This window comes from Sorex fumeus, unplaced genomic scaffold (assembly GCF_029834395.1).
Source record: "Sorex fumeus unplaced genomic scaffold, SorFum_2.1 ptg000030l, whole genome shotgun sequence".
In the NCBI taxonomy this organism is placed as follows: Eukaryota; Metazoa; Chordata; class Mammalia; order Eulipotyphla; family Soricidae; genus Sorex; species Sorex fumeus.
This window is the reverse complement of record NW_026606087.1, coordinates 5,264,016-5,288,402: the sequence shown is the minus strand read 5'-3', so window position 1 is coordinate 5,288,402 and position 24,387 is coordinate 5,264,016. Positions and strand designations below refer to the sequence as shown.

At 44.3% G+C, this 24,387-nt stretch overlaps 1 protein-coding gene across 1 annotated transcript in view; it reads left to right on the top strand.

Annotated features, from left to right (window-relative positions):
* Window positions 1–24,387, top strand: part of PARVA (parvin alpha) — a 175,995-nt gene that overhangs the window by 101,277 nt on the left and 50,331 nt on the right. Inside the window, exons 2-4 of the mRNA XM_056116100.1 lie at window positions 10,102–10,191; window positions 10,274–10,344; window positions 13,056–13,158. Coding sequence (XP_055972075.1) covers window positions 10,102–10,191; window positions 10,274–10,344; window positions 13,056–13,158 — 264 coding nt within the window. The remainder of the gene's footprint in view (window positions 1–10,101; window positions 10,192–10,273; window positions 10,345–13,055; window positions 13,159–24,387) is intronic.

The following is a 24,387-nucleotide window of genomic DNA, read 5'->3' as shown; positions in this document are numbered from 1 at the left end:
TTCTGGAAACTGCTTCCCTGAGAATGAGGATAGCTTGCACTGTAAGGCTTTAAAATTTTCTTTGGGCTTTTCTTCTTATACAAATGCTTCTGTTGGGCTCAACTGATGTTGCTTAAACCACAGTCTCTTTGGTGATGGGAAGAAACACATGTATCCCATAAAATCATATGTCCAGTGAACACTATATTTAGCTGGAAAAAAATTCTTAAGTGTGCCTCGATATCTTTCAAATAGATTAGTTTTTACTCTGGCTTTAGACTAATAGAATTGCAAAGATGGCACAAAAGTTTATATATACCCTGTATCTAGTTTCATTGCTTTTTTAGCAGCTTACAGTAATGTAGGATATTTGTTGCAATTAATGATCTAGTTTGTCTATATTATTATTAACTAAAGGCCATGATTATAAGCTACTATAAGCTACTGTCCCCTGGCCCCTACCTTTATATACAGTACTCTCTGAAAGGCAGTCACTATACACAGAGCATATTAAAGAATAGGGTTCTATTTATCTTCCTAGATTCTATACAAACTACACATATATTTGGAATTCTGCTCCTTCATTTATCAACATGTTTAATAATGTATTATAGATATAACAGTATTGTAGATAACTTATTCTGTGCTTTGGGTTATGATTTATTACTCTGTTACTAATTTGTTGCTCCATTGTTTTTTCAGCTTCCTTTCTTTCTGGTTCTGTACAAATCTTTTAGTTTCCTCTCTAGTTCTAGAGAAAAGAGGTTAAGCTATTTTCACTAAGACATTAAATGGATTATCTTACTTTTTCCAAGGATTATTGGTGGCCCTTCAACAATTTGGGGATTTATATACTCATTCCTGCCTATCCCACCTGGTTCCTTTTGTTAAGATAGGTATTAGAAACCAATATCAGTACTAAGGAATATTTATTACTATTGAAAATGATTTCTTCTAGCCCCTCTCAGTGAACAGCAAGGAAATGTATGCATATATACTAACTAGGTGTATGTCATTTTTTCCAGTATTTCTGTATGTAACCACCTGTATATTTAATAAGTTGAACATTAGTTGTTACTGGTATATCCGAATCTAATCAAATTATTTGGGTAAATACGGATGAGGCTTACATTCATTAAACAAGTGTCCAGTCCCTCAGCATCAGAGTTAAACTCTAACAGCTTTGCAAGTGTCCAGAGAAATCAGCCCTCTGAAGAATTTTTGCATCCTCTGCTAAAACTGGGATTTATTTGCCCATGAATAAATGAATGAATGAATGTACCTTCCTCTTGGGCTGGAGCAATAGCACAGTGGGTAGGGCATTTGCCTTGCATGCAGCTGACCCAGGTTCGATCCTCCGTTCCTCTCGGAGAGCCCGGCAAGCTGCCAAGAGTACCCCACCTGCACGGCAGAGCTTGGCAAGCTACCATATGAGTATTTGATATGCCAAAAACAGTAACAAGTCTCACAATGTAGACGTTACTGGTGTCCGCTCGAGCAAATCGATGAACAATGGGATGACAGTGCTACAGTGCTACCTAGGAACATGATTGTTATATAATATAGTAGGTCTATAGCTTGGTCAGAAAACATTAAACTGTCTTCCAAAATGACTGTACTCTCTCAGGTTCCCCATAGCAATGAAAATTCTTGTTACTTCACTTTTGGGGTGGAGTGTTTGGGGGCCATATCTGGAGATGCTCAGGGCTTATTTCTGGTAGGTTCAGGGACCATATTTGGTGCTGGAGATCAAATACCTTAGCCACTATAACTTGTCTCCAACTATGCTTCACATTCTAACCAATTTTGATACTGTCTGGTGGTCTTTTTTTTTTAGCTATTCTAATGAGCATGCTTTAGTATCTCATTATTGTTTTAATTTGTTATTTCCTATTACAAATGGTGTTGAACATCTTTTCATATTTGCCACCTGTACATCTTCTTTGGGGATGTATCATTTAGATCTCATTTATAGTTTATAATTGTTATTGTTCAGTTTTTAGATTCTTTGCATATTTTCTATTGGAGATTTTTATAAGATATGTTTTCCAAATATTGCTGGCCCTTCAACAATTTGGGGATTTATATGCTCATTCTTGCCTACCCGACCATATTCACAACTGGAAACCTGATTATATCTTAGAGTCAGTCCTCAGTATGGCTGAGATTAACACTCCCAGGTACAGAATTCCTGAATCCAGCCAGTCAGTATTCCACAGTTGGTTGAATCTGTGAATGCAGAACCCATAGATAGAAAAATTAAATTCTACTTTTAAGTGGACCCACATAGTTAAAACCCATACTGTTCAAGAACTGACTGTATTTTCTCCCACTCGATGATTTGTCTCTTCATTCTCTTGACAATGTCACTAACAGAACAGAAGTTTTAATCAAGTCCATCTTTTCAGTGTTTCTCTCAAAGGCTGCCCTTCTAGCGTTGTATGTAAAAACACATTGACAGGAGCTGGAAAGATAGTATAGAGCTTAAGGAACTTGCTTTGCATACAGCTGCAACAGCCGTAATGGTTGGTTAGTGAAACTCTCCTTACCATATTGGCTTCCCTTGCCTTGCCTTTGCTCCTTTACCCGAAATCACTGAACTATATTTGTGGAGATCTGCTTTTGGGTGGGTTCTCCCTTTTGTTGCTTTGACCCGTGTTTGTATTCTTGTGGCATCACTATGCTATTTCGATTACTGTAGTCTTACAGTAGTGTTGAAGTCTGGTATTGCTAGTCCTTCAACTTTGTTGTTCTTTTTTTAACATTGGGTTTACTTTTTAGGGTGTTTGCCTTCCTGTGTAAACTTTAGACTCACTTTGTCAATAGTCACAAAATAATTTTCTATTATGAGTGGGATGAATTAAAAGTAAAAATAAAGTTGCAAAGATTTGGCACCTTAATATTATTTTCCGGTACATAAACCCTAAAATATTTATTTACTTAAATCTTATTTGATTTTATCAAAGTCTCACAGTTTGCTGATTACTAAGCTTAGTACATATGTTTTTTATCAAGTTATACCCTCATACAGCATTTTAGGGTACAGTCCTAAATTATACTGAATTTTTTGTTTTAAATTCCAGTTCTACATTGCTGGTACTTAGGAGAATTATTGATTTTTATATATTAATGATGTATTTGACCTTGTAGTAATCGATTACTAGTTCTAGGAGTTTGGGGAAGATTTGTCTTGGTTACTTACGGGGATTCTCTACATAGAAAATTGTGTCATCGACAAAGATAGTTTTATTTCTTCCTCCCCCATCTGTATATCTCTTATTTCCTTTTCTTATAAATAGTTAAAATCTTTGGTGAGAGGCAAAGCTATTGTCATATTCTCAAACTTAGGGGGAAATGCATCTAGTTTACCCCACTAACTATGATGTTTGACATAGTTTTAGGGGGTAGATTTTATTTTAGGTTGATTTTTTTACGGAGAAAAACAGTTGAGACTTGCTGACCAGACAGTGTACTTGTCTCATCTAACTGCCAAGAACTTCTGTGGGAGCCCTTGAGTGATTTAGAAATTAAGGGAGCTTTAGTAGCTTTCAAGAGGACCAGAAATTAATCAGTGGGATCCTGATAAAGACTTAAAGTAGCCGAAAAGTCTCACTGGGGACCACTTGCTCTGAAGCAGAAAGAACATTCTGAAGATTCTTTTGCCCTCCCTCAGACAGTTTTTCCATTTGGGTTTTGTTTTTTATACTTTTGGTTTTGACTGTGGATGCAGACAGCACAGTTCCAGGGAAGATGGGGGAGCAAATTAATTCAAGACGCTAGACCCTCTGCACCCCACCTACTTATTCATTCTTCTGCCCTACGCCCCACCCCACACTTCTCACATTCTCAGTACCTCCACAGAATTGCCTGCCTTCTTGGTACACAGACATGCCTTTTGTGGAGCACCTGTGTGAGATAAACACTTACATTTTTTTTAAAGTCAGCTTAAATGTCCCCACTTCCGGGAATCTTTCTGAGTCTTTCCCAGCTAGAGTTAACCTTGTTGACAGATATTCCCACACTCAACTGAAAGGACATACAGGACCTCTCTACTGCCTGTGAGCAGACAAAGGGAGACTCATTCAAGTCACCAAACTTTTGTACCCAGTGCTGGAATGAGGTTTGCCCAGTCAGTGTTTATTGGGTGGATGGATGGGTGGATGGATGGATGGATGGATGGATGGATGGATGGATGGATGGATGGAATTACTGGCTTTCAGGTGCCAGTGTCTCAGAAAATACTAACTCATCTGGCTTAAACAGGAAAACTTATTTCCCTTATAATAAGACACATAGGCCAGGATGGTATTGCAACAGTATCAATAAGAATAATTTTCTTTTTTCTTTCTTCTCAGTTAACCTTAACATATTAACTCCTTTGGTCTAACTACCCTTCTTGAGACAAAATGAATGCCACAAATCCAGGCATAAAATCTGGATGTAACTATGATAAGGAGAAAGATACTTTCTCTTCAGTGAGCCTTTCTTTAACATGGAGGAAAGGAGCCAGAGCAATAGCACAGTGGGCAGGGTGTTTGTCTAGCACATGGCTGACCCAAATTCAATCATGGTTCTTAGAGCACTACCAGGAGTGATCCGTGATCTCAGAACCAGGTAGAAGACCTGAGCACTGCTGGGTGTGGCGCAAATACCTAAATAAGTTGATTAATTAAAACGGAAGAAAACCTTTTCTAGAGACTTACAGAAATTTCTTCTCACAGCTTATTGACTAGAATTGTATCACATGATAATGTTGAGCCAGTTACCACTAAAGAGAGAGGAATTATCACGAGTAGTTTAAACCAATCAGGATGTAAGTAGAGGCATAAGAGGAAGGGGCGTGTTCTGAAATAAAGTGGGAGTCCTCCAGCAATGAAAGATTAAAATATTGGCCAAATAAAACCAGCGGTGTGGGCTATGCCCTTGTTTTAGAGAGTTGCTTTGTATAGGCTGAAATTGTAGCTTCAGGGACTGAGCAGGTGCTTTGCCAGTGAGAGGCCTTGGTTTGGTTCCTGGCAATAATGGCATTACATGTCCCTAAAGCACGACTAAATATCACCCCCTCGCCCCCCTCCAATAGAATTGTTTTAATTTGGGGTTAGAGAGATTGTACAGGAGGTAGGGTACTTGCCGACTCAGATATGATCCCCCTCAGGCATCCCCTATGGTCCCTGGTCCCTGACCACCACCAGGAGTGACTCCTGAGTGCAGTACCAGGAATAACCACTGAGCATTGCCAGGTGTGCCTCCCTCCCCGCCACGCAACAATTGTTTTAATTCAAATTTCAGCAAGAGCAAGTGTCTTCCATGAGAGCCATAGCTAATAAAAAAAATCTACATAAGACTCAGATCCTGCTCTTCAAACTCCAATTCCTTTTGTGTACTTTTCTTTTTTTTTTCCTGCTGCATAGCTGGACCACGAACCAGCTTGCATTTCTGGGAAAACCAAAGCCCTTTCTCCTGGCTAGCACTATAGGGGTCCAGGCAATCACCCAGCTTTCCCAAGTCCACCTTCAGCTGAGCATTTAATCTGTTGATTAAGTTATGACTAATGGCACCAAGGTCTGCACATGCGGACCTAGTTTTAGATTGTTAAGGGGATTCAAGGAATAAACATCAAATTCATATTCTATGCCTAGAAAATTCAATTGCAGCTCTTTGTTTTTGAAAGCACAGGGATTGGTGAGGGGCTTGCTGGCCCTGCTTTGGTTTAATAGAAATGAAACTTCCAAAGCAGGCGGGCTGTTTTGGGAAAGTGGCCACTAATGTAGCCCCAGGGGGCGGGGGCCAGGCCTGAGCAGGGCAGTTTGCATATTCACTTTTACAAACAGTTGGCTCCAAGTCAGCAGTTAATGGGATGGGAATGATGTTTCTGTACCAAATCACTTCCTGCAAAAAAACATTTGCAATTGCAAACATATCTCAGCCTTTCTTCTTGGGTTTGTTATGTCTCTGGGAGTGAATTAAAGCGGCAGGGAGGGCAGAGTGGAAGTTTTCATCCGAAAATATTTTTAACAATGAACTGCATGGAAAAAGAAATTCTATTCAGGCCCATCTTTAGGACTCCTAACTGCAAAGTGGTCATACTTTCAAGATGTAAATATCTCTATATTCACAAACTGGCCTGGTCGTTAACAGTGATTGATAGGTTATGGCTTTTCTTTGCTCATAAGATATGAACTGGAAATGCTCCCTCTGAAGTATGCATACATGTACACACATGTACACTCATAGGGTCATGCAAAAGTACAGATATTTTTCTTCCTGGAGGAAAAACTGGAATTCTTTGCATCCCATTCAACTGTGTGGGCAAATTCGACTTCAGCTCATGCACAGTGGATGTGTGCTCTGAGAGTTTTGTTTATTCACTTAGTCATCGAATTGGAAAATCTACAGGGCAGGGAGGTGGGGCTAATCAGAGTGTTGTGTAGGTCTTAGCAAAGATGTGGGATCTAATTCTGAGTCAACTAGAAAGCCTGAGATGTGCTGGAGCCAGGGGAATGTCTTCTCCTGAGAATGTTTGCATCTTTATTGACCTTTCTGGCTCCAAACAGGAAGTTGGCTGGGACAGGGAAGATATATGAGAAGACCTTAGGAAGAGAAGGTGATCAAATTGTCGAGTCAAAGGCAGTAGCAGCCTGAGCCAGAATGGTGGTGAAGGGTGGTGAGTGGCAGTTGGAAGGGGCCCTGTTTTGGAAATGTAATCCCTAAAACTCACCAGTGTATTGGGTGCAAAAGGTAAGGAAACAGTAGAACTTAAGAGTGGTTGGGAGCCTGAGAGATAATACAACCGGTGTAGCACTTGCCTTGCACATGGATGATCTGGTTCAATCAATCCCAGGCATCCCCGAGCCTAAATCAGAATGATTCCTGAGTGCAAAGCCAAGAGTAAGCCCTGAGCATCACTGGGTGTGGCTCAACTTGCCCCCCCCCCCAAAAAATAAAGAGTGATTGGGACACAGTGGCCAATAACCTGCCTTGCATGCTTGAGGCTGAGAGTTGAATCCCTGGCACTGCCCCCCTGGCAACACTGTGGTCTTGGAAGCTCTGACCCTCCATTCCTATAGCTACAGCAAATTGTGTCATCTCTGGGGCACCAAACCCCATAAGCATGTACCCCTGGTCATCATGAGAACCACAACCAAAAGGGAAAGGAGGAGGACTGTTTTAAAAGTGCTCTGATTTGGGCTCTAGCCACTGTACAAAGTGACAGTGCCTTATTAGAAAGGAACTGATGTTGGTCTAGAGTTATGGTGAGGTTGTAGATAGTGAGAGTCATGACTTAAGTTTTGGAGAAATAAATTTGAGACCTCTCGCAATGGGCTGAATAAACCTGAAGCCGAAGGTCAGGTCTGGGATGAAGATATATAAATTTGTTTTCGTTTAGTTTGGTTTTATCTTGGGACTGCTTAGTGCTCGGGGTTCACTCCTGGGGAATTTTACTTGTTGGCAGAGGTTGAACGAGCTCGGCTCCATGCAAGGCAAGTACCTTAAGCTCTGTATTTTCTCTTCAGCACCCGAAGATGTAAACATGGGCAACCTCAGCATGTAGATTATGGGATCACCCAGGACAACATCATGTGACTGAATTTCCTGTGTTGATATAGCCCTTCTACATATGTACTGTCCAATGTATAAGCCAAGAGCCACATGTGTGGGCCACTGAGTACTTGGAATGTGATAGGTATAATTGAATTTTTAATGAATTTCCTTTTAAATCACTGCATGTGGCTAATGGCTATCATGCCCGACCACGGAGATCTGGGGGAGAATGTAGATTGAGGAAAGAAGACCCTGGGCCAGAGCTAGTTTCCTTACTGGCCCATGAAACCCAATTCTGCACCCACATGTAAGCATGTCTTTATTTCCTCTGCCTATTGCTTGCACAGTGGTGCTTGTGAGTAATGAAAATCTTGCTTCTTCGTGAAAAATCACCTGGAAGAGAAAGCCAAGTGCAATTCCATGGAGCAATATTAGAAGAAATTAGTAGAGCCCAGGGATAAGCTCGAAAGCAAATGCTATGCTCTGGTATACTTTTAGAATCATCAAAGCCTCTCAAAGGTGCTGTTTATGTTTTCCAGATATGTTTTATGGGAGAAAATTCTGTGGGCTGGTGGATGTCTGTGAATTTCGAGATTCAAGAGCATGATTGGCTGGTATCCCATATAAATGTCAAGAGCCCGCAGCCCTGGGTCTGACTCATCCCAGCTTCATAATGCCAGTTGTGTCTCTTTAGGGTAGAGTATGTTTCACTTTCTTTGTTAGGCAATCCTGTTCCCTTGTCCAACTGCAACCAGCAGTGTGTTTGCTAATATGAAAGAACTCTTTGTAAGCGACTGCCTTGTGCTTGAAAGTTCTTGCAAGTAGATGCTAGCAATCAGTGAGGCCAGAGTCCATAAAAAATATAAAATGGAAAGACAGGACGTGGCTTTTTTTTTTTTAAGGTTGAGTGCCACTGCCCTATTAGTTCTTCAGAAACTTTTGGTGACCCCATATACCTACAGAGAAAATGGCTTTTCTGAGCTTAATTAGTGAAAACTAATTATGCAGACTGGAACTGAATAGAGGTAAAGGGGATTTCAGTCCCTGCTTGTCTGCAAGGTGAGCCAAGGTCAGCTCTCAGCAAGTGTCCAATGCATAACTGGTTTTGTGGTGGGAACATTTTGTTAAAATTAAGTCTTTGTGTGGAGGATGGGTGCCTGGAAGTCTATCATGGTCACTGAGCACATTTAATTTTTTCATGCAAGAATTTGAAAACTAAAAGAATTTGTCGGGGGAGGGTGGCAGGTGGGGAGGCAGGAGTGACAATACAGTGGGCACAGCACCTGCCTGTATGCTGCCGACTCAGGTTCAATCCCCAGCACCCCATATGGTCCTTTGGCCCCCTCCAGGAGCAATCCCTGAATGCACAGCCAGGAGTAAGCCCTGAGCACTGCCGGGTATAGTCTCAAAACCAAATAAGTAAAAGTTAAAAGAACTTGCTGATTATCTTATTGAACTTGAACTGGGAATATTCAGCCAAGGTCTAGAGCAGGGAATGGGCCGTGTCCAGGGCCCATAATTCATAGGAGCCAAAGGGATAAGGGATCCTGAACAGGGAGGAAACCCACAAGGCCTTCCGAGCAGCCACTGGGAATGGGAAGAACAAGGGTAGGAGCACTGCTGGGAGACTCTCCCCAAACCCACCCCCAAAAGAGATGATTACAGGCCTCAAGACAAAGAATGATGACAATGTGGACTTATAGTACCAAAATCATGAGGTTTTCCTGGAACTCAAAGGTTTTCCAGGTTATGTTATTTACAGAGCTAAAAAAACAGCAGTATTGAGCAAATCAGGATGATTGTCCAGCTTACTTAAGACTATAAGTGAGATAGAGATAGAGTCAAAAATCATGATGTTTGACTAAGTAGTTGAGTGGAAGAACATGTCCAATAGACATGGCAAAGTTAAAAGTGTCTGAAAACTCAAGAAAATAATTTGGACCATTCCAAGATTAGCCTGGCATTAGTATACAGCCAACACTGAATTTTTGAGACACTGTGACTAAACAAGTTTTTCATCAGATATTTCATAAATAACAGGAGAGAATTATGTAAAGCTTATTGACACTAGGATGGAGGTTATGGTGGGTTAAGATGGCAGTTGAGATGATAGTACTGGGGATCATCAGGAATCTTCTCAGAGAGCCCAAGCCAGGAAGGGCTGAGGAAGCACAGAACTTGCACCCTGAATGGAGCTTTCACTTGAACGATCATTGGGTCCCTCCACCTCCACATGGGCATTGGGTACCTTGTATGCCGCTTCTGTGGTAGGTAAAAAGCAGGGACTAGGCAGGCAGTGCCAACCTCAGTTGCATTGATGCCAGCATTGTCTCTGCCAGCAGGCAGGTTTTCAGGCTAATGGAACTCCCTAGATCTTCAAGGAATGCCAGTGAGGGTCTGTGGGAAGAGGTGAGACAAAACAGGGAGGTTGGTCCTCTTAGTAGAGACATAAGGGATTCTGCCTGCAGGCTGGGTGACCATGTGAACCTAACCCAGTGCTAAGCTAACGAAGTAACTCAGCCCTGAGTACCAGGCCTGCACAGCCCTTCCCTAATGACCCTGCCTTCTTTGTCTTTACAGTCTCGGAGCTCCAGGAGGAGGGTATGAATGCCATCAACCTGCCCCTCAGCCCCATCCCCTTTGAGCTGGACCCTGAGGACACCATGCTGGGTAAGTAGGTCGCTTGTCTTTTGGGGGTGGCCGAACTCCCTCAAGTGCACCCAGCTCCACTGACTTTCTTTTCTTCTTAAAGAGGAGAATGAAGTTCGCACCATGGTGGATCCAAACTCACGCAGCGACCCCAAACTTCAAGAACTGATGAAGGTAAGATATTTGCCAGCTCTGGGTGCCTCTCAGACTCCCCCAAGGGCACAGGGTGTCCCTGTTCTGTGAGGCCCCAGTGGAGCCACATCCTGCAGGCAGTGTGTGACCCACTTGGGGGGCAAGTTGGCATGTCACAGAAGTGCACTGAGGCCAGTGCCCAGCAAACTGTGCTGATGCAGTGCTAGTGATGTTGGTACAAATGAGCTCAGGTTTGCCAGGGTCTTAGAGTTTACCATCTCCTCAGACTCTGAAAAGTTCCTGTAAGTTGAATCCATGGCACCCCATTTTATAGCTGAGTAAATCAAGTCTCAGAAAACATTGTCATAGCTGCATAAGGGGACTGAATTAAGACAGAAGAGGGATGCGGTGACATGTGGTATCTGAAGGCCCGGCAAGATGACTGGCCAGTGGTCACCCCAGGTAAAGGTCCATTTCGTCCTCACTCTGTTTCCCCATCCTGTGTTTTTCTTCTTTGACTTCTCCACGTATGTGAAGGAGTGGTCCATTGTAAATGCTAAATATTAATTTCATTTTCCTAGCCCAGACCTGCCTATAGTTTCCTGTAGGTGGCCTGTTGCAGATAGGCCTGTGCTGGGCATATTTAGGGTCTCTGCGCCTTAGGTGCCTCTTCAACTTCAACTTGCCCACTGCCCGCTGCCCACTGCCCGCTACCTCTGACAGTTGCCTGCAATGCTCCAGATTCTGCTTCCTGCTCTCCCAAAGCTGGCCACCTCCTCTGGGCAGCCTCTCTAAACCCAGTGCATCGCCCAGCCCCTCTGAGTGCTGCTGTGGTCCCCATGTGTCACTTTGTGTTTATGATCACACGCTATGACACTATTCACATCTCAGTGTCTCTCTCACAATGTGGTCGGCTTCTGGGAGTTAGAGATCATCCGTTTCCTTTTTTTTTTTCTTCTTCTTGATTTGTTATTGTGTGGGGGCCAAACCTGGAGGGGCTCAAAGCTTACGCCTGGTTCTTTGCTCGGGAATCACTCCTGGTGAGACTTGGGGGACTATGTGCAGTGCCAGGAATCGAACCAGGAGTGGGTGGTGTGCAAAGCAAGCACTCGAACCCCCGTGCTATCTCTCCAGTTCCAGGCCTCTCTTTCATCTGGATCCCCCAGGTCCAACATGATTGTATATCATAGGCCAGTGGAATGGTGTGCTAGGAGGGCCAGCAGGAGCAACTGACACTGCCTGTGAGTTTTTATTTGTTTGTTTGCTTGTTTTTGTTTGGGGGTAATACCCAACGATTCTCAGGGGTGACTCCTGGCTCTGCTCTCAGGCAGGAATCACTCCTGGTGGTGGTGCTGGGGGGCACCCTATGAGATGCAGTCAGCCTCCTGCAAGGCCAGTGCCCTTCCCCGCCCTTCCCCACTATGCTCTTGTTCCAGCCCCAGACACTGCTTTTGTTAAAAGGTCATCCACTGATGCTGAGACAAAGAAATCAAACACAAAGGTGCCCTTCTGGAGATAGGACACCATCAGCATTAAGGGCACTTTGTAGTGAGAATCTTTCCTGTGGGCCTGCGAGAGGATTGAGGGCAAAAGGGCTGCAAGGACTTTCCAGTGTGAGGGAACCGTTCTCTGTATTACACACCACCGCCCTATGGCCAGAAACTCATCAAAATCTCTTTAAAATGGATTATGGTATATGTGTCTTTAGGAGCTTTAAGAAAGAAATGAGGAGACGGGAGGGTGGGGGACAAAGTGCAGAACTCTACAAGCTTCTCTCTTGTGCCTGCCCCAGGGCAGCTGTTATGTGGGTCAGTCCATTTCGAGGCCACAGGGCAGGCCTATGCTGGGGCCCGAGGCCAGTAGAGCCATGGGAAGGAGGCGTCCAGAGCTGGAGGCGAGAGAGGAGGTGCACTGACCAGCTGGGAAGCTTCACAGTATAGGGAAGAGAGTGCGTGCTTTAGAGACAAGGGGCCCATCTGTACCCAGGCAGCTCACGTACCTGCGGGAGACAGAGTTCCTCTAAATACTGGGGAGCTAATATCCACCCACCCAATGTCATGTTAGGGTCTCTTAGGCTTTATGTACTCCTCTCTACTTGAGGACTAAATGCTGAGCCCTTCCAGGTGTGATTCCTTCCAGCCACTGACCATCACCTATTTTCATCCTTGGTTTTCACATGGGGAGACTCAAGTCACAGGCTCAGAGCAGATGACTAGCTTGTCTAGATTCGTAGATCTCAGGGATAGAGAAGTTCAGATCCACTGAACTCAGAGTTACACACACATCAATGCATGGGGGAAATCTGAGGTTTCAGCCCTGCTTTGCATTAACCCCAAAGCCTGTTCATGTCTGCCTTTACTTGGTGCAAAGCTCCCCAGCCAGACAATCAATGTTACTTTCCATTAGCATAAGGGTAAAGCTAAGGGCAGGAACATTTATGCCACCAGCTCTAGGATCAGTTACGCCTGTAAATTAACAGGCCCACTGGACTCATACAGCTATGACCTGGTTGAGGAGGTAGAGGGGTTGGGCCACATTCACAATGCTTAGGGCTTACTCCTGTTCTGCACTCAGGAATTATTCCTGTGGTGCTTGGGGAATCATACAGGATGCCTGGAATTGAACCTGGGTTAGCCACCTGCAAAGCAAGTGACCAACCCATCTTGCTATCTCTCTGCCCCTCCCGGCCCCAGATTTTAATGGCACAGGAGAAGAAACCCTAGACTTCTACTCATCTCATTTTTTCTCTCTAGGTACTAATTGACTGGATTAATGATGTCTTGGTGGGAGAGAGAATCATTGTGAAAGACCTGGCTGAAGATTTATATGATGGACAAGTGCTACAGAAACTTTTTGGTAAGAGGAGGTTGGACATACAGGATTGTCTTCTTACTTCCAGTGAGAAAGCCTTGATGTCCATTCACAGTGGCATACCTGGAATGGCAGTGTGTAGAGTGTGAGAGCTTACGCTAACACAACACTCCTCCCCCCCACCCCCCCCCCACACACACCATACTTCATCTGGGTTGGAATGTGAATGTGTAGGCTGTGGGTTACACACAAACACACACACACACACACACAGAGTTGGATTTCCTTTTCATATCAACCCTCTTTAACATAAATTGTGGCCAGATGGGACTTGTCCCCATGTGCAGAGTCATCCTCTGGCTAGAGGCCATGCTCCCACCATGACAGTAACATGTCTCACTCTCATCGGGAAAAGTGTATCCTTGTGGCTTCTGCAGGTAGACGTGTGTGTGTGTGTGTGTGTGTGTGTGTGTGTGTGTGTGTGTGTGTTTGGCACAGAGGATGTGAGTGTTGGTGAACCTTTGTTATTCAAGGTCATATGTGTCCGCAGCAGAGCCCTCTCCATGTCAGGTGGATGATATGGTAGAAGGTTCCTCTATGCTGGATGCTGCCCAGGCAGTGAGGTGTGACCCATCTGAAGTCAGATAGACTGTTTCACAGCTGTTATGGGACAGAGTAAGGTCAAAGGACAATTTGGACGGAAAGGACAAATTCAGCTTCAGCACTTTGGAATTCCCTCACTGTTTCCCCATCTTACTTTATTCATTAATCAACTTTAGGTTTTGGGGTCACACCCAGAAATACTCCTACCTCTGCACCTCAGGGTCACTCTTGGCTGGGCTTAGAGGATCATATGCAGTACCAGGGACCAAAGCCTGGTGAGCTATATGCAAGACAAGCCCCTTACCCGCTGTACTCTCTCCAGTCCCTGTGTTCCTCATGTTAATCTTTGGTCCAAAGCTCTACTCCAAGTATTCAACTTTATCTTCTTTGCGAGCACCTCTGCTAGCCTCGCCTGAGTGTCTTGCCTCTGAAGACTCCAGCGCCTTCCTTGCCACCCCTGTCTGTGAGAGGGGCTCCATCACCTGTTTTTTTTGGACTGGAAATTCTTTCCTGAATCACCATCCCTGCCATTTCCACCAGTCTGAACTAAAGAAACAACTTCCTGGCACACCTCTTGGCCCCCATTTCATCTCCTCCTCCCAATCGCTGTACCGCCAGCAGAGAAACTTTTTAAATCTCGATCTAATCTTGCCAGTACTTGCTAAAAAACTCTCAGCAACTCCCCCCAACTGTGGGACAAAGTTCAGCCTGTTAGCACAACATTCCAAACATTTCATCATCTGACCCCCAGCTGTCTTTTCCACCTCACCTCCGGCCACTCCCACACAAGTGACTCAGACCAGAGAGCGCTTCGAGAGCGTCCCACGCAGCATACAGCCCGCAAGTGTCTCTCATCATTGCTGCCTTTATTATTTTAAGGTATACCCTTGCCACATGATTACGTACACCTCATGTTAACACCTCTGGACTTTGGCTATTCTTTTTTTTTTTCTCGCTTTTTGGGTCACACCCAGTGATGCACAGGGCTTACTCCTGGCTCTGCACTCAGGAATTAAATTATCCCTGGTGGTGCTCAGGGGGCCATATGGGATGCTGGGAATCAAACCCAGGTCGGCCGCGTGCAAGGAATATGCCCTACCTGCTGTACTATTGCTCCAGCCCCTGGCTATTCTTTCTTAAGACCTCTTACTTCCCTGTTTTTCTGTGGGGTTTGTTTTGGGGGGCATGGGGTGGTGGTGGGGAACCAGACTTGACTGTGCTCAGGGTTTTCCCCTGACTCTGCACTCAGGGATTATTCTTGGCAGTGCGCAGGGGCCATCTGGGATGCCAGCAATAGAACCGAGGTAGGCTGCATGCAAGGCAAGACCCCTATCACTGTATTCTCTCCATCTCTCCCTTCTTCCTCCTTTCCTTATCAGAGAAGATCATTATTATTCATCCTTCCCATCTAGAATCAAACAAATGTGACTCCTTCCCATTCTTCTCTCAGTACAATCACCTCTAGACATGATAGTTTGATAGTCGTGGTATCTTCTGTGTCTCTTAGATATATACATATGCACACAAACATAGATGCTTGATGAGTATACTCTTCTTAAAAAATAATAAACATTTCCATTCGTTGTTTGAAGCAGCATTCCAGTATAATGTCAGTTTCAGGTGTATGTATCATTAAAAGTTCACACTTATACTACACTAAATTTACTACTAAAGTACAGTTTTATTTTGTTTATTTTTGGTTTGGGCGCCACACTTGGTTCTTAAGGCTTACTCCTGGCTATGTGCTTAGGGATCAGATCACTCCTGGTGGTGCCTGGGGGACAGTCTATGGTGCCAGGGATCAAACCTGGTTTGTCTGCATGCAAACCAAGTGACTTTAACTCTGAACTGTCTCTCCAGTCCTAAAGTCCACTTCTATGCATGTAATTGTACCTTTATTCCATTTAATTACCTCCTTTATATGTTTCTTCCTATAATAATATATTATTGATGCCTTTATTAGAAGACTTTGTTATTGTGTTACATATGTACATAGTCAGAGCTTCACAAAGTCAACAACCAGGCCTCACTTATCCAGGCCTTATCCTCTACTGCCAGGTTGCTGAGCACTTAATCCGTGTATACTGAGTGAAAGAATGAGTCACAGAACATCTAGTAATGTCTCAGATGCTGAACTGACTTGGTATGCGAACATCAGTGTTCGTGAGTGTTAATATTTAAATGCTTGTGAGTGTAACTGAGTGCAGGGAGGACCTGGACAGGCTCTGGCACGCCTCACCCTGGGAAAGCCACGTGGGTCACTGAGCAGCCCTCCCGGTGTCTGCAGCTCTGGCCCCCCCACAGATTTCTTGTCAGGATCTGAAACTGTCTTGAAATGTTCCACAACGAGCTTTCAAAACAAGGGTGGAATGTGGTCATGGAGTAACGGGCTGTGGCCGTGAAGTAATCTTGCCTCCCGGAATGGTTACAAAACTCTCCCCGCTGCCCCCCGCATCTGTGGAGCCCCTAGTCAGGACTGCAGTCCAGTCATATGAGAGGGTTTCAGATCTCAACTCTGTGGAAAAGGGGCCCAAGACAAATGTGCAGCAGCTCTGGTTAGGATGAGTTCTGACCTTCTGTGGAGCTCAACGGACATTTTCATCCTAAAGCTCCCAGGCAAATCTCCCCAGGCAGGAGGAACTAGTTTGCAGTTGAAAATATTCACCAAGTGGGGCTGGAGGGATAGTATAGCGAGTAGGGGTTTGCCTTGCACGTGACTGACCCAGGTTCGATTCCCAGCATCCCATATGGTCCCCTGAGCACCACCAGGGGTAATTTCTGAGTGCAGAGCCAGGAGTAACCCCTGTGCATCACCAGGTGTGATCCCAAAAGCAAGAAAGCAAGAAAGCGAGAAAGCGAGAAAGCAAGAAAGCAAGAAAGCAAGAAAGAAAGCAAGAAAGAAAGCAAGCAAGAAAGAAAGAAAGAAAGAAAGAAAGAAAGAAAGAAAGAAAGAAAGAAAGAAATTCACCCTCCTGAGAGGAATCTTTGTGGAGATAGAGTTTGGGGGTTACCCTCCCAACCTGATTTTCCTCCAGTTGTTTGTCCGTCTTCCTTCTCTCCCAGCAAGTTTCTCAAAAGAATCTGCAGCACTTGTTCCATCTGCTTCCCCATCGCTGCTGGTTCCTGAAAACCAAAGTTGCTCCCGAGATTGTATTTCTGTTCTGACCTCCCCTGTGTAAGCAGAGGACTTTGACTCAACCAAACATTGTGTCACCTTCCCTAGATCATGATTTCTATGATCTCACACTCTCCTGATTTCCTCCTACCTCTGACACCCTCTTCTCTCTCCGGTATTTGTTCTTATTTCTGCAATGGCTGAGGTTTTTCCATTTTCCATGCCTGGCCTTCCTCTTTAATTTTTCAGTCATCGGTGATCACATTCTCCCAAGTTTCAGCCACTGTCTAGGAGGTCTGTACCTCCAGAGCAGCTGTTTCTCTTGGAAGCTACCAGGCTGGTTTTTAAGTGCCTTCCAAACATCCTTATCTGATGTCACATGGGCTCTTGGTGACTACTCTGCTCCAAATGGGATCTCTTACCTTCCTCCTCTGCACCAGACTTATTCTATTTGCTTTTTATTTCATTTGGCGTCATACCTAGTGGTGTTTGAGGATTGCTTCAGGCGTTGCTCTGGGGACTGAACCCAAGGCTCAGAGCTTTTCTGTTTTCCACCTTGATGAAGAGTCTCCGACCACACAGCCAGGTGCTTCCAGGAGAAAGTAGGAGTCATTCTGGACGGCTCCATCTTCTTATTCTGCTAGTCAAAAATTCTGACAACTGGGCTCCTATAATAAAAGTGACAAGCCTGTTTGTTTTTCATCTAGTTCCGATTCTAAGATAAGAACCTGGCCCAGGGTCAGCCAAGTAATACTTTCACCATTATTAATCCAAACCCTCGCTGCCACTTTTCTTCTCATAAATTCATCATTTTTCTTAACTTTCCTCCCTCACTCTAAAATTCTTTTCTCTGTATTATGCTGTTTCTTGCCTTGGTGGCACTCTGAAGTTCTTCCAGATTTTTTAAATTGCACTTTTTTTTTTTGGTCTTAATACTGAAATGAACCTATAGGCTGCAATTTTATAATTTAATTTTCAACTTTTAGAAGAATTGCACCAAATTTTTGCCTGTCCTTTGTCCAATTTATATTAATATTAGTATTTCTCCCAACTGTAGTGCAAGTATCAGGACCAATAAGTTAAGCTGAGTATAGTGCATATCTAAAATACAGAACTTACCTGTATTTTACCAGTCTTCTCATTTGTGTCATTTTTTTTTTGGCTCTAAGATATTACCCAGGACTCTCCATGGCACCATTTTGTCTCCTTTGTCTCTCTGTTTTTCTTGACCTTGGCACTTTTGAAAAGGCCTCATTAGTGTTCTTGACATGCATTAGTTATTAGTATGACAAACATACTAATAACTTTTTGGATTTGTCTAGTGTTTTCTCATGATCAGATTCACTGTCACTGTCCCTGCCCTCCCGTTGTTCATCGATTTGCTTGAGAGGGCTTAGTAACATCTCCATTGTGACAATTGTTACTGTGTTTGGCATATCAAATATGTCACGGGTAGCTTGCCAGGCTTTGCCGTGCAGGTGAGATACTCTTGGTAGCTTGCCAGGCTCTCCGAGAGGGGTGGAGGAATCGAACTCGGGTTGGCCATGTTGGCTGCGTGCAAGGCAAACGCCCTACCCACTGTGCTATCGCTTCAGCCCATGATCAGATTAAGGATATACATTTTAGGAATCCACGAGGTTAATGTGGATTCGTTGGCTAAGGTAGTTTCTATCAGATTCTTTACTGTAAAGATACTGTGTTTTTCTTTCTTATTATTTAGGAATGATCTTTATGACTATGCCCATGATTTGTTTCTCCTTATTTCCCACGAATGAGCATTGGTGGAGAATGTTTTCTATATAAGGTAAGGTAAAGGCCCTCCCGTTGATCGTCGATTTGCTCGAGCAGGCCCAGTAACGTCTCCATTGGAGACTTTGTTGTTACTGTGTCTGGCATATCGAATACATCACGGGGAGCTTGCCAGGCTCTGCCGTGCAGGCGAGATACTCTCGGTAGCTTGCCGGGCTCTCCGAGAGGGGCGGGGGAATCGAACTCGGGTCGGACATGTTGGCCGCTTGTAAGGCGAGCGCCCTATCCGCTGTGCTATCGCTCCCTTTCACTTTTTAGTTTTTTTGTTCTTCTTAACATATACTCATTGGAATTCTACTGTAAAGAAAAGTCGTCTCTTGTTCCCCATTTACTTCATTATTAATATCTCTCAGGACATTATGATACTTACTTTAGGCTGTAATCCAATACTGTCATTATTTACTTCTTACGCATTTACTTCTAACTTTGACCATGGAGAGCTCTTTCAGGTTTGTTCCTAGACACTTAGGAAAAAAAAATCAATATCCGGGCATATTATTGAGTGTTTTTAAGTGACTCTCTGTAGCACAAACACAAAATCTATGTCCCTAGTACACTTCTATTACCTGGTACTACAAGATGAAAGAAACATTATCATTTCTAAAAATTCAGCTGTGTATGGCACCATGGGCAGGAGAGGCTCTAGTTGGGGATTAGTAAACTATGAAACATTAACCCTTAGAAGAAGATAGAAATAAAGCAGCAGAAGCACTCATAACTTTTTGGGATATGTGTTGAAAGCCATATTGATCATCTCATTGAATAGGGACCCAGAACCTAGAGAGAAGCAAGATATTGCATCAGAGATTGTGTGTGTGTGTGTGTGTGTGTGTGTGTGTGTGTGTGTGTGTGTGTGTGAAGGGGGGAGGTGTAATTCATGGTTACCGTGGCCACCTGAACTGGTGAGTGCCCTGGGAGGACAGGTGGGCCTGGCTGGACATGTTCTGATCAGGAACTCTGTGATTAGAGCCCTGGACCTGGTTCTCCTTTGTGTTGCTAGCCGCTCCTTGCTCAGCAGCAATGTCTGGAACACCTGCTTTCTCAGAGACCCAGGCATGTTCTGGAGGTTGTCCTGGCATGGCCTCCTTTTTTTCTGTGCCACCTAACCCTGCTGTCACTGCTACCTCTGTTTGCTACATCTTCCCACTTGCCCTGCCAGCAAATTTGATGTGAGATCTTCTAGAAGCTGATGGTGATACATGGACTTGAGTGGAGGAAGCTCGTTGGGGGCACAATCTGAATAAAGTACATGTAATTAAGTGGGGAATGAAAAAGGGAAACAGAGAAATGCCAGTTAGGGTATGTTAAAAGGATGGAGTTCTGTTTTCAGGCTGGAGCAGTCAGATGTTAACACACTTCACAATCACTCTTCCCAGCCCAGAGAAATGGGTCCATCTCTCCTACACCACCCCAATCACTGCCCTGGAGGCTGAGGATTGCCTGTATAGAAATAAAGAACCTCTGGGTGGTACTCCTTGAAGAGAAGCAGAGGTTCTTAGGTTAATAATAGCATCATCAGACAGGAGGACCTTCAGGCAGAGCAATTTCTGCCTTAGAGTAGCTCACTAAGGGCTGTACTTTTCTGTGCTCTGGGGTACTACTGAAAACAAGACACAGTACTGATCGCTCAGGCATCCTCCTTAAGGTGCTAACCCCCTTCTCTCATGGAAACACCTCCACCTCCTTCCATTCCTTATAACCAAAGCTTCTCACTCCCCATCCCCAAACAATGAGGTAGTTTCTTTCCACTCCTTGTAAAAAATGCACTTCATTTCTTATTCCACAATGAGCTACATCTCTGGGTGACTGATAGAGGCAGCACATTCTACTCCCCATTTCCTCCAGCACCAAAACCCCCCACTCCCCCTTCCCCCCCCCCCCCACACACACACACACTTACATTCTTCTTCTGGTGTACCAACACAGAAGTGTTTCATATTGGGTCATGTTTATCAGCCTGTCACTTAAGCGGGTCATCTGTGGTCATTTTGCTTTCTTGGCATCTCCAGCACCTCAGGATCGGATATGATTCTGAGAAGCAGGAAATGGAGGAATGTGGGGAGATTATCCACCAGCTCCTTATTCCACTTGAACAGGAGCCACATCCCGTTTCTTACGGAGTGTCCCTAACTTGAATGGCTGTTTCCTTATGCTCTGCTTGGTTGGACTCTTAGCTGTAAGCCTGTGCATGCTTGTGGAGCTTGTGGAAGCTCCACAAGAAGCTTGTGGAGGGGTTAAGGAAGCCCTCAGATCCAAGTTCTTCCTCTGGTTTTCACAGTCACATAAGGCTGCTGTGGGCATGAGACCAGCAAGGTTGCCTTCCATACAGAAATTCTATGGAAAAGGTTTCTCTTAGTTTAAGGGGAGATATATGTACATGCTTTTCTTGGTGAGTCCCAGGATGTACATATTGCACTGACCTGGGTGAACAAGATCCTGTAGCAGCAGTCAACTGATGTTGCTGTATATCAAGTGCTACAGTTAAGACAGTAAAAGCCCAGATGCCCTTCAGTCACTGTCAACCTGAGAATCAGAAGGCCTGTGAGATACCCAGTAGAAGTATAGGAAAGGCATCATGACAAGGGACGTGTTGGATGGCCCTTATGGAAGAACAATCCAGAAAACATAACAGAAATATGTCCATTAAGTCCCGCTGGTTTGGGTGTGAATGAGCAGGTTGCAGGGGTGCCCACAGCTCGAATGGGATGTATGACTAAGAAAGAAGATGAACCTCAGCACTCGGGGCTTGGTTTCTCTGTTTTCCCATGGCAGAGACTGGTGCATTTGGAGAATAAACTGACTCTAGTGCCAGGGCTAGGCACAGAAAGGAAGAATATCTTGCAGTGCCTGGAGGTGGAGAAAAAATGCCTAATGGCCAAAGCTAAAATAATTGGAAGAAAAGAAGGAATGGGTAGGGAGAGGAAGAAAAGGAGGAGGAAAAGGAAGAAAAATATAAGGAGGAGGAGAAGGAAGAAAAAGATGAGGAGGAGGGGTTGGAGGAGGAAGAGGAAGAGTTTTGATTTATAATTCAAAGTCTAAGAGACATATCCTTAAGTTCTGTTGGGATAGATAAATCAGGGAGAAGAGTGACAGTTCTTACTTAAGGAATACTTTTGAAAGTCTGGAGAGATAGTACATTAGACAAGGGGTTTGCCTTGCGTACAGCCAACCTGGGTTTGATCTCAAGCACCATACGTGGTTCTCGACCCCTACCAAGAATAAGCCCTGAATATTCTTGGGAGTGGAGTAGTCCAAGAAAACTTTTCAAACCTTAAAAAAGAATAATTTTGAATGATGTATGTAATCCCAACCACTTTAAGGAAGTGAATGTTAACTTCCCATATCATCATGCACTATGTTTAATTTAGTGACTGGCCTCCAATAATTAGGGGAAAGCACATAGTATTACAAATTTGTGCATGTGTATGAAACCCACACACAAATCAATGTCAGCATCACCCCATCATCCTTGCTATGACATGATGAAAAGGATATACTTCTCCTTCGTGTTCTTCTTTCCTTGAACTCCAGTTTCACCTTGAGAAAAACATAGATTAAAAACCCAAAGCTCCTTGAAATTATCAGTGCCAGGAAAATCTCTCATACAACAAAGACTAAAGTGACATATTGAGATGTGGTATCTTGAACAATTACCTGACACAGAAAAGGGGGCAGAGGGAAAGATTAGTAAAGCCCGACTAAGGAATGAAGTTAGTATAGACTAATGAACTAATGTCAGCCCCCTGGTAATGAAAAATGCCCATAGTAATATAAGATATCAAGAGTGGGTGAGATTGGATTCAAGTTATGTCTGAACTGTCATTTCAGCTTTTCTATAAATCTATAAAAACATTGCCATGGGGCATGGGGAGGGAGTCTTAAACATTTTGTTGGTAGTGAGCGGTGTACACCAAGACCATAAATGTCAGCATGATTCTAAACACATGACCATAACTATAGTAATTTTTTATAGTTGGTCTAGGATACAGCTTAGGGATAAAGCACAGACTTTGCATGTTTGAGGCTGTGAGTTTGGTCCCTGGCACATATATAAAATGTTATTTTAAAAAAGATTAATCAACATTATGGTGAAACTTGAACTAAGTACTTTTTTTTTTTAACCAGGGTTCAATGGAAATGAGTGCTGATGGCTTTCTAGCAAAATCTCATCTAGCAGCATGATGAGATAGGGGATATTAAGGAACAAACTTAATAGCTGTAGGACAGTTGCTCAGAGGCAGTGGAGGACACTCTAGTAGACTCCAGCATTAACCCCTTGTGACATAATCCTGGTGTTCAGCTAGAAGAGTGGCAGTGCACGTAGGACAGCTTTAAGAGAACCCTATGATGTATGAAATGAGCAGTGAAAGCAAAAAGCAAACCAGGGTGGCTCTAAGTAGTTGGTATTAAGGAAGTAGCTCCACAAATCCCAGAACAGTATCTTGAATAGGGTAATGATATTGGTTTTGCACAATGCTTCTTCAACCCAAAGAATTCCCCAAAGTAGGAGCTAAATGTGATAGCTCAGGAAGTAAGGCACTTGCCTTGCATGCAACAAACTTTGTTTTTTTTTTTTTTTTTTTTTTTTAATTTTATTTATTTATTTATTGAATCACTGTGGGAAAGGTTACAAAGCTTTCAGGTTTATGTCTCAGTCATGCAAATATCAAACACATTTCCCTTTACCAATACTTATTTTTTACCATGAAGAACCCCAATAAAACCCCACCCCCCACCCCTCCCCGTCCCTGTGAAGCAGATGAATTCTAGTTAACACTCTATCTGCTTTGATTAGATTCATTGTTTCAATAAAAGATTCACCACTATTATTTAGAGTTTACCCCCCCCCCCAAATCAGACATGCTGAAAAAGCATTGTGAAGTGATTTGCTTTCTACGGCTGGGTTCAAGAATTAAATGTTGGTTTTGGATTTCTGCTCTTTTACCTATTGACCCTGGAAGTATTTCTACTGAAAGTCAGATAGTTAAGAAATTGGTTTCTGTGTTCTGGAGTCCTGGCCGTGCTGGAGAGCCGCTCGCGGGGGGCAACCGGTGGCCTCGGTAGGGCGTGAAGGGCGGACCGAAACGCCCCCCTTCCCATGAGGTTTTAGTCGCCCCCACACTCCCGGCTCATACCTGCTGTCCACAAGGCTCCCATGTGGCCGCCATCTTTCTTTCCAAAGAGGAGAGGGCGAATGGGGCAACACCCTTTCCCCTCCGGCAGACTTGATGGCCTGGATCAATGCAGAGTCCGTTCACTTTTCTGCTCCAAGCTGCTGGGTTCTGCATTAAGTCCTTGTGCTTCTGGGGCCGTGGCCGTGCTGGAGAGCCGCTCGCGGGGGGCAACTGGTGACCTCGGTAGGGCGTGAAGGACGGACCAGAACGCCCCTCTTCCCATGAGGTTTTAGTCGCCCCCACACCCCCGGCTCATATCTGCTGTCCACAAGGCCCCCATGTGGCCGCCATCTTTCTTTCCAGAGGGAGGAGGGCGGAAGGGAGCAACACCCTTTCCCCTTTGGGCAGAAATGATTGCCTGGATTAACGCATAGTCCTTTCACTTTTCTGCTCCAAGCTGCTGGGTTCTGCATTAAGCCCTTGTGCTTCTGGGGCTGTGGCCGTGCTGGAGAGCTGTTCGTGGGGGGCAACTGGTGACCTCGGTAGGGCGTGAAGGACGGACCGGAACGCCCCCCTTCCCATGAGGTTTTAGTCGCCCCCACACTCCCGGCTCATACCTGCTGTCCACAAGGC